The 16,583-nt window shown below is 36.4% G+C and overlaps 1 protein-coding gene across 2 annotated transcripts in view; it reads right to left on the reverse strand.

Moving 5' to 3' along the window:
- Nucleotides 1-12,592: 12,592 nt before the first annotated feature.
- Nucleotides 12,593-16,583, reverse strand: part of Cul1 (cullin 1) — a 48,349-nt gene continuing 44,358 nt past the window's right edge. For both annotated transcript variants that reach the window (XM_069847480.1, XM_069847479.1), the window contains exon 14: nucleotides 12,593-13,127. In XM_069847480.1, coding sequence (XP_069703581.1) covers nucleotides 13,047-13,127 — 81 coding nt within the window. In that variant the 3' untranslated portion in view covers nucleotides 12,593-13,046. The remainder of the gene's footprint in view (nucleotides 13,128-16,583) is intronic.

A 16,583-nucleotide genomic window follows, 5' to 3' on the forward strand; every position in this document is an offset into this window, starting at 1 on the left:
AACAAACAATTTTTTGGATGTGAAAAAACTACGTCCCTTAGTGTATCGTAATGGATGTGATGAGCAATAATAATAATAATAATAATAATAATAATAATGATAATAATAATAATACATAGTAATATTAATAAACAGATGTATAGTATGCGCGCAAGTGCATGAGAGAACATTTTGGATTTTTTTGTACCACATTTTTACAGCTCGCACCCCATTTTTAAATCTCGCACCCCATCCGCACCCCCCTTGCTCTGATCCTGGCGACGTCACTGATCAAAGGTGTGACGGCACAGGTCTGCAGTTGCTCTCGATGGCACGAATCACGATTAATTTTAGCCTACACGCAAATTCGGCGCCCTCATGCCTGTAGCGAGGAGAGGTGACGTCATTGGGCTTTGTCACACAATTTACATTGGTTCATGGCCTAATTACTGTTAACGTTAGCATATGGTTGTGCCTCATACTCTTGTTACAGTAAGCATGTGAAATTCTGCCATTTTGATTCACCACGGATTCAGGAACAGGTGACCATACTCAGTGCTGGAAAAGACGTATTCTGCTTCAAAAAGGTAGAAATACCTATTCATAGTGAGGGTAGAGATATTACAACTGTTACGTACGATATAAGTATTGTAACATATCAATATCATATTACAGTAGATCTACGTAGGAGAAAGAATAAAGTGCATAAGATTTGATGATGATATGACGTTAGCAGAAGAGATGATACTAAGGGATATGCTACTGGAGCTAAATGACAGCTGTGAGCAGTAAGAGATGAAGATAAATGCAAACAAGACGAAGACCATAGTCGTAGGAAGAAATAAAGAAGGTACCGGTAACTTATGAATTCTAAATGAAGCAGTAGAGCAAGTGGACAGCTTCAAATACTTGGGGTGTACTATAAGCAGTAACATGAGCTGCTGCCAGGGAGTCAAAAAGGGGATAACAATAGAAAAAGGACCATCTTTTGCGGACCTCTGGAAAAAGAACTAAGGAAGAGACTAGTGAAGTGCTTTGTATGGAGTGTGACATTGTATGGGACAGAAACATGGACGAAGTGAAGAGAAGCGAATGGAAGCATTTGAAATGTGGATATGGAGAAAAATGGAACATGTGAAGTGGACATACAGAATAAGAAATGAAGCTGTGTTGGAAAGAATGGATGAAGAAAGAATGATACTGAAACTGATCAGGAAGAGGAAAAGGAATTGAATGGGTCATGGTTGAGAAGAAACTGTCTACTGAAGGATGCACTGGAAGGAAAGGTGAATGGGAGAAGAGTTCGGGGCAGAAGAAGATATCAGATGATAGACGACATTATATGGACTGTTCAAGTAGCAACCTGGGAGGAAGGTTTTTCTCGGGGTTCTCCATTACTCCAGTCATTCTCCATTTCAATATTCACTCATCCATAATAGTTCGGCATGATGAAGTATTATGACCGATGTGCAGATACGGAATTAAAATTTAGAGCGAGTCTCGATGGGAGTTAACCTGTATGTAGGCAACAATTTCGCACGACTGTCCACAATTAGCATATATACAGGGGCTGTTTACTGGACATTCGCAGGGTTTTGTAAGCGAAACTTACGTAATAAGGGAACTCCAGATTTTATTTTCGTATCTGTACATATGGTATCAGTCTGAGGAGGCGCAGAACACTTTTGGAGGAGTGGAAGGACACTCTACTGGGATCTCATCAGAACTTTAAGATACCGTACGACAAGTACAGGAGTGCTAGGGCACAATAAGTCCACTAGAGGTTGCACCGCTAGCCTTCAGACCTCTCCTCCGTACCAAAGGAAAAATCAACAAAATATTCTAGTATAAACTTCACTTCTGTATTTTTTATAATTCAAAAGAGTTAATGCAAGGTATTCAACAAACCACTGAGTTCTAATGAGGGCCACAAGACAGTAACTGTTGCAACCATAGAACAGCATGATGGAGCTATTAAAAAACTTCAATTCTCTTTTATGTAATAAAAGCAAGTGAGTGGAAGCTATAGTATTGGATTCTAATCTTGCTGTCATCAGTCCAGCTAGCACATCTGGTTCGGGCTTCTGTAAAAACACAAGAGTAACAAATTGAGCATACTCGACTGAAACCAGTTCACCACACAGCAGCCTTACCTCTCAACAGTGTGCGTTTCTCGCACCTATATGAGTTAACACCCATTACATTTCCATTTGTCTGGCTTCTTGTCACTTCATTTCTCCTGGCATCTAATTCTCACTATTCTCAAATTAGAAACAACATTAATATTAAATATTTTCCAAGTTACTAGGAATGAAACAACTGACAAGGCTGCAAAATTGACCTGGCACTAAAGATCGAGATAATAATGAATATCAACTAACACTCATATCACTCATCATTAGAGACGAGAATTTCATGCACTATAAAATACCAAAATATGCATGCATTCATGCACTATCAAACTATGAAACATGCACGATCAAGCGAAAAATACATTAAAACATGCACTTTCATTTTTGTTCCAAATTACTTATTTCACTTCTTTTTTTCCCCCGAAGTTAACATCTAACATCATTTCTAAATTGGTTTCTGTGAGGTTCCTGTTCTTGTCAGTCAGTACGTTTTTGTAGGCAGAGAATGACCTCTCTACATCGCAAGAAGTTATGGGTACAAACTTAACTGATAGTGTCAGGTCAAATTCTTCATTCAAGTTTTCGCCACAAATAACCTAATTCACTGAACAAAAGAATCCATAGTCCGGATTTGCATTTATGACCCTGTCCAGTTTATTTTAAAGAAGTTTTGTAATGTTTTCCAAAGAACAACGGTCATAGAAAATATTCGGAAACAGAATAGCAGTGCTTACCTCTTTACTGCAACAATCGAAGAATACGACATCCCTAAATGATCTAATAACATCATTTCCTTTAATCCACCTTTAATTGGAGGCATATTAGAAACACATTAACACACGCAAACAGAATAAACAAACACATTAACCCACTTACGAGGTTCGCACACTGCAAAGACAGTTTAGCGAATGATTCCAATTTTAGAAGAATCTAAATAATTGCTACTGGTACTGGAAAAGAGAGAGTATTTACAACCTCCCTGAAAAAGGGTGCTTTTGATCTAAATTATTTGTCAGCAGTTTCCTTGAACCCTCTATTTTTCCTTTCTACTATTCTCAAAATATCCAACGTAATAAATCCATTTATGACACGCAGTCTGTAGAGGGTCGTCGGTGAAGTGTTGAAGAAGTGAACTACCGTCTTCGATAAGTGTTGAACTTCCGTCCAAGGAAAAGTCCTCAAACATCTTACTGTGTAAATCTTAACATTTTATTTCATTTTCTGTTATTTAATTTTTTTTTCTTTTCCTTCGTCAATCTTGACTCCTGAAGCTAAAATAAGGGACAAAAAAATCAGGAAACTGAGATGTCCACTCAAAACCATTAAAACATGCATTTAAACTGAATATAATGTATATTATATGCATGATTAAACCAAAAATTGCTTAAATATGCATTATGCACGTTTTTATCCCCAAAAAGACCAAAACATGCAAATACGCACGGAAAAGGTACACATATTTGGAACCGGAAAGTAATGAAATGGATAAGTACTGTACTAAGTTTGAGTTATGTCCTATGTTCCTATAAAACATGCATTTGCATGGAATTCTCGTCTCTACTCATCACCAATTCATGGGTTTAGTTAAGGCTTGTACCAGTCTCACAGTTTTCAGTTAAATTTTCTTATTTATTGGTTTATAATCTATTATTACTTACTTTTGGTATGCAGTATTTAATCTCACTTTCAACATGTTCCTTCTATTTGTCTCTGCACAACTTTATTTTGTCTGTTAATTTAAAAATGTTTAATTAATTCCTAACATCTTCATTTTGTTTTCTCTCTAAAAGGCTGTATTTTGTGATACTCCTTACAAATTTCATTTAAGCTACTTCTATAATTTTTTCGTCTTTTTTGGTTATAGTCCAAAATTCACAGCGATGTAACAGTATAGGAACAGCTATCATCTTACAAAATTTTAATTTAGTTTTTCCTCTAGTATTTTGAATGACCTTTTATAGAACCACATATATAACTAAATTCATTACTTTTATTAAAGATGTCGTTTTTGTATTACAGAATTAGGCTTAAATTCATACTATATCAATTTAAACCTAATTCTGAAGAAAAAAAAAGTCAGTGACAAGAATTTATCAACTCCTCCAAAAATATGCCTCCAATCAGTATTGGTTACCTCATTAAGAATACTACTTACACAGATCTAATCAATCAGCATGACAAGACGAAAGTTGAGGAAAATTAACATATTATTGTGAATATCATTGGTTAACTCACCTTTTTTAAAGCTGTCCACTGAATATACCTGAAATACTGAAACTTGGAAGCAACTTTAATCCGTAATCAGTTTATATTTAGTTGTGGACAGGACATCATGCAACCTAAATGTAATTATCACAATCACGTGTGAAGAAGAAATCAAATGGAGATAACAGAAGTTTATCTTGACCTGGCAGGCTTCATGTCAGACATCCCCTTCAAATTTCATGCTAAAAATCCATCACCCTTTGTAGAGCCTGAACTGACGAGTCTCAGATCTAAAGGGGATTACTTTGCAGTGTAAAAGTGGAAGGCAAACATATTCAGGTTCGAATATACTTTGTAGTCCTGAGATAGAATGTAACCGATAAGTGCCCGCTTACTTGTTCGGTATAGTTCGCATAATCAAAATGGAATAAAAGTAATGGTGCACTCATAGCGATAGATAAGTGCTTGAACAAATGGCAGAATATAGAGATAAAATACCTGTTTAATATTTATAGAGCTATGGTAGAATCGAAAATAGAAATTTGGGGTAATGATTTATCTAGCCAGCTTATTGATAGAATTAGATCTAAATTTTGTAAGAAATTTTTAGGAATCCCGTGGAACACCTCTAACCTAGCTACTAGATTTGAAATGGCGGTAGATAGTATTATAGGAATGATACTAGTAAGGAAAATAAAATTCTTAGGTCATATTTTGGAGGAGGATAGTGCCATTGAAAAGAAATGTTTGCAGTTTCTTCGGGACACGAATTTGAAATCCAATTGGCTAGAAGTTTAAAGAATAAGGTGAGTAGATTAGGTCTAAGATGGTTATGGGAGGAAATTGGAATAATAGATTTAAATGTAATTTGTAAAATCATAAAAGAAAGATGTAATGAAACTACGACACAGGAATTATATCAAAATCTCAACGAATTAAGAACATTAAGTAACTATAAGGACATTAAAACGTCATGGGAACAAGAAGAATATGTCAGAATAAATAATAGGAAAGTGAGGATGGGCTTAGCTTGGTGGAGACTAGGAATATGGAAATTGTGAAACAGGAGGGGTACCATAGAGAGGGATATCTGCCCCCTTTGCGGCACGGGAGAAGACGAGTTCCATATATTATTAGAATGTCAAGAAATAGACAATACAAGGAAAAAGTGCATAAATAATGAATTTTTGAATATGAATAGATATGTAGCATATAAGAAAATATGTAATATAACTAATATAAGATAGTTAAATAAATTGGGCAAATTTTTAATGATAGTGAAGATGAAATGGGAAGAGAAAGTTAAAAGTAATGGTGTATTAAACTGATCTTGTAGTGTGTATGTGTGTGTGTTTTTTTTTTTTTTTTTTTTGTTTTTAGTTGTGAGACTTGGCATAGTTGATTAAAATTGTAAATATATTATTTTTTTTTATATATATATTATGATACATGACGTAGCGCAGAGGGTGGCCACTAGAGGGAACCCAAGAGTTGGAGCTTAATCTGAGACGATTCTGTCCGACGCCGGGGTTGTATCTGGTGTGGCTTAGTGGATAAAGCATCAGCACGTAGAGCTGAAAACCCGGGTTCAAATCCTGGTGCCGGAGAGAATTTTTCTCTGTTCCATTACTCTTTCATCGTAAAATTGTAAAGTAAGGCAGATTCTGGGGTAATATAGAATTGTAACAGGTCTGTCTTACAGATATATGATAGATGAATAAATACAGGACAATTAAAAAATCTCTTGACATTTTCCTGATATCGCTAATGCATGGATTTCTTTTATATATAATTGGAAAGAATGCTCACCATACAAGAAAGAATAGCAGTCGTTTCAGCTCGACTATGTGGAATGACCTACGAATAGGTCCAGCAAGATTTCGAGAGAAGATTCAGGAAACTGGGGCCTAGCAGACAAGCTATCAGAGATCAGGTAAACAAATTCCAACGAACTGGCAATTTTGCAGATGAGCGTTCAGGGAGACCAGTTACAACACCACATAACAGTGCAAGGCACAGACGATGCCAACACACGGAGTCCCACCGCTTCTACCAGGAGACTGAGCAGGGAGCTTGATGTTTCACAAAGCACTGTATGGCATATCTAACGCTATATGCCATATCACATCCAGATAATGCACAAGCTTGAACCTGAGGATTTTGCAGCTCTACAAGCAATGTGTTTTGACTTGTTAGATGCAGTCGAGAATGAAAACCTGATGAGCAATTGCTGTTCAGTGACGAAGGGCCGTTTATGTTCGCTGAGCGAACAATTACAAGGAATACCTACCCTGACATGCTACAACACTTCTTGGTACCCCAGCTGGAACAGGATGGAATAACAGACACCATTGTTTTCCAGCAAGATGGCGTACCTCCCCCTTTTGCCTTAATTGTAAGAGAATACCTCAATGGACACTTTCCCAATAGGTGGACAGGTCGTGGCTTACCGAGAATTTGGTCGTCCTACTCTCCAGACCTGATGCTCTTAGACTCTTTCGCCTGGGGGTTCATTAAGTCTAAGGTGTATCGATTACGGGTCGACACAGTATAGTAATTACGACAGCGAATAACTGCAGCAGCAGACGGGATCATGCATGCTATGCTGAACAAAATGTTCCGGTCTATGGAAGAAAGATGGAGGCTCTGCCTAGACGTAGAGAGCAACCACACTGAAATGCACTAAAAGTAGTCTTTGGTATAGTATGTTTCAGAAGTATAGGAACTTTTGCAATTGCATGCCATTTTCCATAAAATGTCAAGAGACTTTTGAATCACCCTGTATATCATATATCAATTAAAATAGAACACTGTATTGCATCCCATATGTTGGAATTAAGTTTGTGCAAACGTCATTATGATCAAATTTTGTCTTCAGAAGAGGCTTTTGTCGAAATTGCAGCAATGTGACCAAGTGAAAATTTATTTTTATTACAAATGTTTGAAAAGAAAGGGAAATAAACATTCTCGATCGAAATAGTTCAATTTGTATACTCGTGGTCAATGTAATAATGGCAGAAGTAGTATCACTAAACAATGCTGTAGTACAGTGCGTCCCAGCAAACATTCCTGGTTATTCCTGTCTGTATGCCAACCAGCAGCAGATCCCCCCTGCCCCTCCAATCCACTACAGCCGCTGCTTGCATCAGTGAACTCTCAGCACTTTACTTACTTACTGGCTTTTAAGGAACCACCGCCCTCACATAAGCCCGCCATTGGTCCCTATCCTGAGCAAGATTAATCCAGTCTCTACCATCATATCCTACCTCCCTCAAATCCATTTTAATATTATCTTCCCATCTACGTCTCGGCCTCCCCAAGTCTCAGCACTTTGCCAGATTAAAATTTACATACTATGTTATATTAACAATTTAATACATTTTAAAAATTAGGGTGAATGTTTAGCTTATTTCATCACTAATGAGGGTGTTTGTTATCCTCCAGGCATGAGCTCTTATTGTGTACATTCCAAGAGAGAAAGAGAGACAGATCACGTTAAAGGGTTGGTAAATCCCAGTTCCTTGAAATTAGCTGTGTCACTCTGTCTGCAGTAACTCAGTTAAAAATAAGTACAGTTTGTTATGTTGTGTTGTATTTTGTAATGGTTACACATTTAGAGTGTGAACGTGTACATATTTTGGAAATATACATACAGAAAAACAAAATTGTGTGGCAGAACAAGGGAAAGCTTCAGATGTAAATTTCCTGGCCACAGTTCATTGTAGAAAAATACTAAATTTAGTCAATAGGCTAATAAAAAAAGGTTCTACAAATGATGTAATGTGAATTAAATACTACACAAGATGGGCAACACTTTCAACAGCCACAGTAACAGGGATGAGCAGTGAATGTTGTTAATATAAGTAATTTTTTTTACTTGATTATTTAACGATGCTGCATCAACTACGAGGTTATTTCGCGTTGATGAGATAGGTGACGGTGAGATGATGTTTGGCGAGATGAGGCCGAGGATTCGCCATAGATTACCTGACATTTGCCTTATGGTTGGGGAAAACCTCGGAAAAACCTAACCAGGTAATGAGTCCAAGCGGGAATCAAACACGCGCCCGAACGTAACTCCGGATTTGTAGGCAAGTGCCTTAGCTGACTGAGCTACGCCGTGGCTATAAGTCATTTCTAATCAAGAGGGCTATAATAGGAGAGAGGGGTTCAATCAATCTCTTTCCTGTTAATCGCTTTTAACTCTAAGCCAGACCTAGACAACTCAACCTAGTTGTGACGTATGTGCGAGTGCGAGGCTTGTACAGCTAGTGACGTCTTCTGAGTGCAAGTGTAGCTGGTTGCAGTACGGTGTGGGGAATTCAGTTTAAAGGCTTTGCGAGTGTTCAGTTGTTGTAAGCTTCGAAAATAAACATATCTTTGTGATGGCTTCTAATCAATCGGTGCCTAGTTTCTTGTCAGTATGGGAGAACATTTCCTTTTTGTGTCGTGTGGTGAAGAGGCAAGGAAATACACTGAGTTAAAGTTTAATCTACAATGGCACTATTTTTCGTGCCTCGCAAGTGAATATGGCAAATATCAGGGAAATGAACGTGATGAGATGATAAAACAGTTAAAGGAGATTGCTGATCATCAAATTATCGAATATTCTGTTCGCTTGAGCTTCAAAATTACGATACTCTATGTATAGCGAAAAATCTAAGGTCATTTACTGATGGAGATTTTGCTAAAGCTGTTATTGTGATGGCTGCAGAGTAAAATGTTCAAACCTTCCAGAAGAATTTGAAAGTGTAAGCTTGCCTTCAAAGACAATAATGAGAATTTAAAACAATCCAGAAAATCATTGTAATAAAGTTCATCTGGTATAAACTTATTAATGTTTAATGATCACACTTTCTTGAAACAGGAAAGCAATGTTTATTTTAATTTTGCAAAGAAAAATTTGTTTCAATATTGCTGTGTATAATATCATGTACTCTAATATAGTATATACATGATTAGATTTACCTTAATAAAAGTGTTAATTTCATTTTTAAAAATGATAATTATTATAATTTAATCCTAATTAATTATTATTTATCAGTTACACAACTCCAAATAGTTTCTTTACAATTAATTTTTCCAAGAAAAAGTAGAAATCTAAAATGCAGTACAGTATTTAGTTTTATTCAGCTTTCAATTCAACCAATTGGTTTCATACATGTAAATACTAGTATGAGGCATTCACATTACTTTAAGTTTAATTTGATCAATATGAGAAACAATTATTATCACGAAAAAGGAGCCACCATTGCAAGCCTTCGCTGTGCCCGCAGCAGCGAAACACGAGAGCAGCGGGCTTCAGAGCAGACTGAGATGACGTCACAGGGCATCGAGTTGATGACCACTGCTCTAAGCAGTCTCCCACTGAGAGCACTAACATCGTTTCTTACCAACCTTCCACCACTGAATTTAGACTCCAGAAAATACATTTTAAGGGAGACATTTTGAATTTCAGTTACAGATTTCTTGTTTAAGGGGAAAGGAACTGGCCACCCTACTCCATTATCTCCTGGCCTGGTTGCCCCATAAGTGGTGCCTTCTTGTTATGACTTGTGAGGTTCAGTCCTGTCTTCAGACAATTGATTAAACAACAATAACAACAACAAAAATTCTTGTTTATGTTTGTTACATTGCAATGGCTTACTTACTTACTGGCTTTTAAGGAACCCGTAGGTTCATTGCCACCCTCACATAAGCCCACCATTGGTCCCTATCCTGAGCAAGATTAATCCAGTCTCTGCCATCATATCCCACCTCCCTCAAATCCATTTTAATATTATCTTCCCATCTACGTCTCAGCCTCCCCAAAGGTCTTTTTCCCTCCGGCCTCCCAACTAACACTCTATATGCATTTCTGGATTCGCCCATACGTGCTACATGTCCTGAACATCTCAAACGTCTGGATTTTATGTTCCTAATTATGTCAGGTGAAGTATACAATGCGTGCAGCTCTGCGTTGTGTAACTTTCTCCATTCTCCTGTAACTTCATCCCTCTTAGCCCCAAATATTTTCCTAAGAACCTTATTCTCAAACACCCTTAACCTATGTTCCTCTCTCAAAGTGAGAGTCCAAGTTTCACAACCATACAGAACAACCGGTAATATAACTGTTTTATAAATTCTAACTTTCAGATTTTTTGACAGAAGACTAGATGACAAAAGCTTCTCAACCGAATAATAACAGGCATTTCCCATATTTATTCTGCGTTTAATTTCCTCCCGAGTGTCATTTATATTTGTTACTGTTGGTCCAAGATATTTGAATTTTTCCACCTCCTCAAAGGATAAATCTCCAATTTTTATAGTTCCATTTCGTACAATATTCTGGACACGAGACATAATCATATAGTTAGTCTTTTCGGGATTTACTTCCAACCCTATCGCTTTACTTGCTTCAACTAGAATGGCTGCATGTATTAAATGCGAGTATCCCAATTGCAGAAATAGGAGCAGTAGTCACTCCACAAAATGTTTCTTTAAAATACTGGGAGATAATGAAAGGCGAGTTTTAATTTACAATATATAGTGATGTTATCACATAAAACTAATTTGAGATACCAGTAGATTTTCGTAGTCACGTGCATCATTATAAATCATATGTTATCGGAAACAGCAAACAGTTAATTGCAATGAAGATCTTTGTATATTTATGTACAAAATAAATTTAAAGTATTCTAATAATAAAACAGATATGGTTGGACAAGTCTAAACCATTTAAAATTTCACGGTCCATTTCCTACCTCTACTTTCTGGTATATACATATATATATTTTTTACTTGGTTATTTAACGACGCTGTATCAACTACGAGGTTATTTAGCGTCGGTGGAATTGATGATAGCGAGATGATATTTGGCGAGATGTGGCCGAGGATTCGCTATAGATTACACGACATTTGCCTTACAGCTGTGAAAAACCTCGGAAAAAAACCCAACCAGGTAATCAGCTTAAGTGGGAATCGAACCCGCGCCCGAGTGCAACTCCGGATTGGCAGGCAAGCGCCTTAACCGACCGAGCTCTTTCGTTCTGAAGATGCTGATGATATTGGCTCAAGTTTTTTTTTTACAGAAAAGAGAGCAAAAAAGTAAAAAAAAAATTGTAATAGGGATGGTAACATTTCAAACATTGATGTATACATGAATATAACAGGGAAGTGCAGAGAGAAGGCGTTTGAAATTCCCGCCATTTTTTGTGAATATGTTGCTCTGCTCGTGACTGTGAGAAGCTTCTTGACAGATTACATTTAATCCGGCTTATGAGCCCTATCTCCTATTATAGCCCTCTTGTTTTTAATCAAACAAAGCGTCATGAGTTTGTAGATGTGAGCAGTGGCGGTAGCAGAGATCAACAAAAACACTGGGAACATTTGCTGGGATGATGTACTGTAATAATAATGGCAATATGACAGTGGTGATGGTGGTGGTGGTGGTAGTGGTAGTAGTAGTAATAGCAGAGTAGTAGTAGTAGTAGTAGTAGTAGTAGTAGCAGTAGCAGAGCAGTAGTAGTAGTAGCAGTAGTAGTAGTAGTAGTAGCAGAGCAGCAGCAGCAGCAGCAGTAGTAGTAGTAGTAGTAGTAGTAGTAGTAGCAGAGCAGTAGTAGTAGTAGTAGTAGTAGTAGTAGTAGTAGCAGCAGTAGTAGTAGTAGTAGTAGTAGCAGTAGTAGTAGTAGTAGTAGTAGTAGCAGAGCAGCAGCAGTAGTAGTAGTAGTAGTAGTAGTAGCAGAGCAGTAGTAGTAGTAGTAGTAGTAGTAGTAGTAGTAGCAGTAGTAGTAGCAGTAGTAGTAGTAGTAGTAGTAGTAGCAGAGCAGCAGCAGCAGCAGTAGTAGTAGTAGTAGTAGTAGCAGAGCAGTAGTAGTAGTAGTAGTAGTAGTAGCAGCAGTAGTAGTAGTAGTAGTAGTAGTAGCAGAGCAGTAGTAGTAGTAGCAGTAGTAGTAGTAGTAGTAGTAGCAGAGCAGCAGTAGTAGTAGTAGTAGTAGTAGTAGTAGTAGTAGTAGTAGTAGTAGTAGTAGTAGTAGTAGTAGTAGTAGTAGTAGTAGTAGTAGTATTAGTTATAGCAGCTGCTTCTGCTGAATAAAGCAACATAGGCTGTAAACTTATGTTATCAAAATTTTCTTTCTGAGCTACAATTTTAAAACACAGAAACACGTGATGTGGCTTGCCACACTTTTATATGTATCTGTTATGCCTGACAACTCAATCAGTCGTCCCAACGAAATGTTTGTGGTTGAGAGTAACAAGAGGAACAAAGGAATGTGAAAAATGACGTGTCCACCAACTGTTGATAAAAAGCTTTGAAATATTCAACAGAAAACAGATCCTTGATACAATCACACCACAAAACATGCACACATCAATCTGCATCTTCAATGTCCTTGTTCACATCTCTGACAAAAGAAAAAAAAAATTTTCACAGTAAAACATCATCACCATCATCCACTATGCAAAGGTCAAAATAATAGAAACCAAGATACACATGAAAATAAATTACACCTCCTCGTCTGTACACCACCAGTCCAAGACAAACATGAACAGAACTGGACCCGAGACGTTTCAGTAAAGTACAATTATGTTTATTTTCAACGATAAATCAATGTTCTATATTTTTAAATTCTTTTTAAATACTTTTATTTTAACATTTACATTTTTTTTCTTTTAAATTCTACGTAGAATTTGTTTGGATAGTGCTGCCCCCTTCCCTGCCCTCTCGCTTTCATGTCTGTCGCTACGTAATCATGCTAAGTAGCTATACGTGTCCTTCTGGCCTTCAGTCCTTTCCAGATACTCCTTCTCTATCAGGATGTCGATACATTTCTGCAAGAAATCAAATCAAGTCAAGTGTTAGTGTCTGTTTCTTTTTTATTAATATGATCAATAAATATTTGAGTAGCTTAATATCAAAGGCAGACATCTGACCTTCAGATGAAATTTAGATAATGTGGATTCTTATACATTTTTTCATGCTTTTTTCAGTTATGGTGAAACTATATACAAACTCTAACACTACATTTATAAAAATAAATTGTTTTAAAATACTACAAAGAACACTGTGAAACAAAAAAGTGCCTCTAGATCAAAACTATGGAGATGACAGATGTCCGTCTTTGATATTAAACTACTCATTAGTTATTGTATGTTAAATTAGATAAACTGGGTGGGTATAATTAATATTCGAGTTTTCGACCTTGCCCAACATTACTTACATATAATATTGAGCAGTTACTGTCTCATTAAATTATAAAGTATTATGACAGCTATGTGCTAGTGTCACTAACTATAAATCTAGCAGACCCAGTTTTGGTCCAGAAGCTGATTCTTTGCAAAATGAGAGAAGTATCACTGGTTAAGATGAGAAGTGAACGAGGAAAGAAAGAAAACGGGTTACTGTGGCAATCAATTACGTCTATCTGCTGTTTCAGCTGTCATAATTCAATTTACATTAATAATAATATTATACTACATGATTCAGGTTAGGTTATGTCAGAACTGTTGAGAGCAGTCTTTGCCTCATCTCGTTTCTATTAGTGTAAAGAGGAAAGTCACTGTGGCATTGACCATCTGATTGAAGAAAATCTGAGAATTTTGAAAGGAGGAAATATGAGTTGCTCAATTCCAAAACTCACCAACTTACAAAGCATAAATTTTTCAGGAGGAGCAAAAAACTGTTGTGCTTAGGATATGGACATTTTAGTTTCAGCTTTTGTGTTAATACATCCAGAATAGCATAACATTGAGTTTCCACAAGCATTGTAATACAAACTGAGAAAAATAAAGATAAAATATGGAGTTGGAGTGTTTTGGAACAGGAATGAGGATTTGGTGAGTTTTAGAAAAGGTTATTGGGGATTTAGATAATTTAGATAATTTTGTTGCGTTTCAGAACCAAACTTTGCAGATGTATTTATTGAAAACATGTATGGAAAAATAGTTTGAAATAATGCAGAGAAAAAGTATTAAATAAAACAAAGGTGTTGCTTATATTTTTATGAACTTGTACTTTACAGAATTTATGACCTAAGTTTTACATAGCATAATCACCTTCAACAATCAAAACATCATCTCCCATAGGTTCGTCTTCCATCATTTTCCATGTCAAGGACATTTTCATCAGCATCATCAGAAGGGGCACCAACATCCTCAGAATTCATGTGGAAGAGATTTACATAGTATCTGAGAGAATTAAGCATCATCCACTGGTCCCCATAGTGCTTCTCTAGTTGCTTTTTAACATCCTTCGCTTTATTTGAATTTAGAGGATACAGATTTCCAACTCGTTGGCCCTTCTTGACTACTGAACGAGGAATGTCCAAATCTATTGTGTATGCCACCTCCCCTTGCACCAAACCAACATTATTTCTTCCTCTCTGGAGTATAAACCTTTTACATGGAAAAAAATGGAAATGCCAGTTGCTTGGCTTCTTTACTGCCATCTCTGTTGCTGTCTTCCTATCATGGACCTCAAAATCCAACCTTACTCTCGTGACAGTGTCGGATTCCTTGAAGATTTCGATGTATTCATTGGGGTGAATGATGTTTTCAATTTTAAGCACCTTTCTTTCGATCACACCAAATACCCTATCGGTGGGGGGGGGGGGGGGGGTTATGTAGGAGTGCCCAGGCACAGGGAAGTGCAACAGAATAGTTTTGATATTTTTTGGTGCTTCTGTCAGTAACCAGTTCAACAGTGCAGTGATTATGATAGTGTTTTTGTTCTGCCCACCTGCACCAGCTGGAAATAACCTGATGGTGTCAACATTGTCTGAATAGACTGTGTTTGATAGTCTGTGACGTATACATGAAGCAATTTCTCTGAATCCTTTTTGGTCTTCCATTTCTGTCCATGCATATATAAATGTGTTTTCAATTGTTCGTTGAAAGTACGAAGAGCCCAAACACATTGTGAAGTTGTTTATATAAAACTGTCTCAGGAAATAGGCAGATTGATCTATCATCTTTGGAAAGATTAGATTCTTTTGGCAGTCAAAAGAATACGTAATGACATCGTGACTGTCTTCTCTCAATAGTTCAAAGAATGTTTCTGATCTCTTCTTATGAATTTCAAAATTCACTCGCAGTGAAATTTTTTCTTGTGGGTCTACTGCTGTCTTAATTTTTTCCTTCAATTCCATGCAAGTCGAACATTGATCTGTTGCTGAAGACCCAAAGCCAACATAATAATTCTCAACGAATACTTTTCTCAAATATTCATATTTCACTTTTAATTCTTCAGGTTCAACTCTGTTAGTGTAAGTTTTCCAAAGATGTGTTACTGAGAAGTGGCTGGGAAGATATTGCCGTTTAGATTTTCCTCGGCAATAATGTGAATCAACGGTCTTTATAGACTCAATAAAATTTTTGACATGCATCATTTTATCTTCCATTGTTTTTGAATGATGGTATGCATGATTTGACAGGGAATTAATGAGTTTTAGTACACAAATGTTACATCTTCTTTTAGGGGAGAAAGTGAGGATCAAGATGAAATTGATATCTCATTTTTGACAATTTTGGAGCTAGTGAGTTTTGAAATTGGGCAACTCATATATTTCATTTTGTCTTAAAGAGAGAGAGAGAAAAAAAAGGAAAGAAATAAGACAAAACTAAGCACTGCCTTAATTTATAATTTAGTAGCATAACTTAAGCTAACCTAATTTCCTGCTATGACAATGTCCTTAATAAAATTAAGTGCTCAATATTAAATAATATATACAAGTTCCAGTGAATTTGATAAGCTAAAATATATTAAATCATATGAATCCAAACGCATAATTTCAATTGAAAAGTTTAATCTCTGAATTACGAAAATTCTCTATAACACAGACTAAGAAATAAAATAATATATGTTTGTATTGTGAATAAGTGACCACATAAAAAAATTAAGATCAGAGGAAGCAGCAATACAATACAGCGTACATAATGTTAGGAGCTCTGACTGGTTAGTTGGTGGTTTTTTAATGTCCCAAGAAATACTCAACAAAGGCCATCCATTGACTTTGATAGCCTGAAAAGACAAATTTCATTTTTAAAGTGAAAACATCTGGAATTGATCTCATTCATAAACCAAAGGAGTATAATACGCCAGAATGATGACTGAGTTAAATTTTGACGTGGCCAATAAATTTTTCCTGAAGTTCTATAATTCAGAAACTAGCATTCTCTTTTGTTCTCTTCTATGACAAGACATGCCTGGCTTCACTTTTTCCTGAGGAAAGTTATGCTGAGAATATTTTCACTCTTGGCTGAATTTATATATGTGGTATTTAGGTCCAG

The sequence above is a fragment of the Periplaneta americana genome, chromosome 15, assembly GCF_040183065.1.
Source record: "Periplaneta americana isolate PAMFEO1 chromosome 15, P.americana_PAMFEO1_priV1, whole genome shotgun sequence".
Lineage (NCBI taxonomy): Eukaryota > Metazoa > Arthropoda > Insecta > Blattodea > Blattidae > Periplaneta > Periplaneta americana.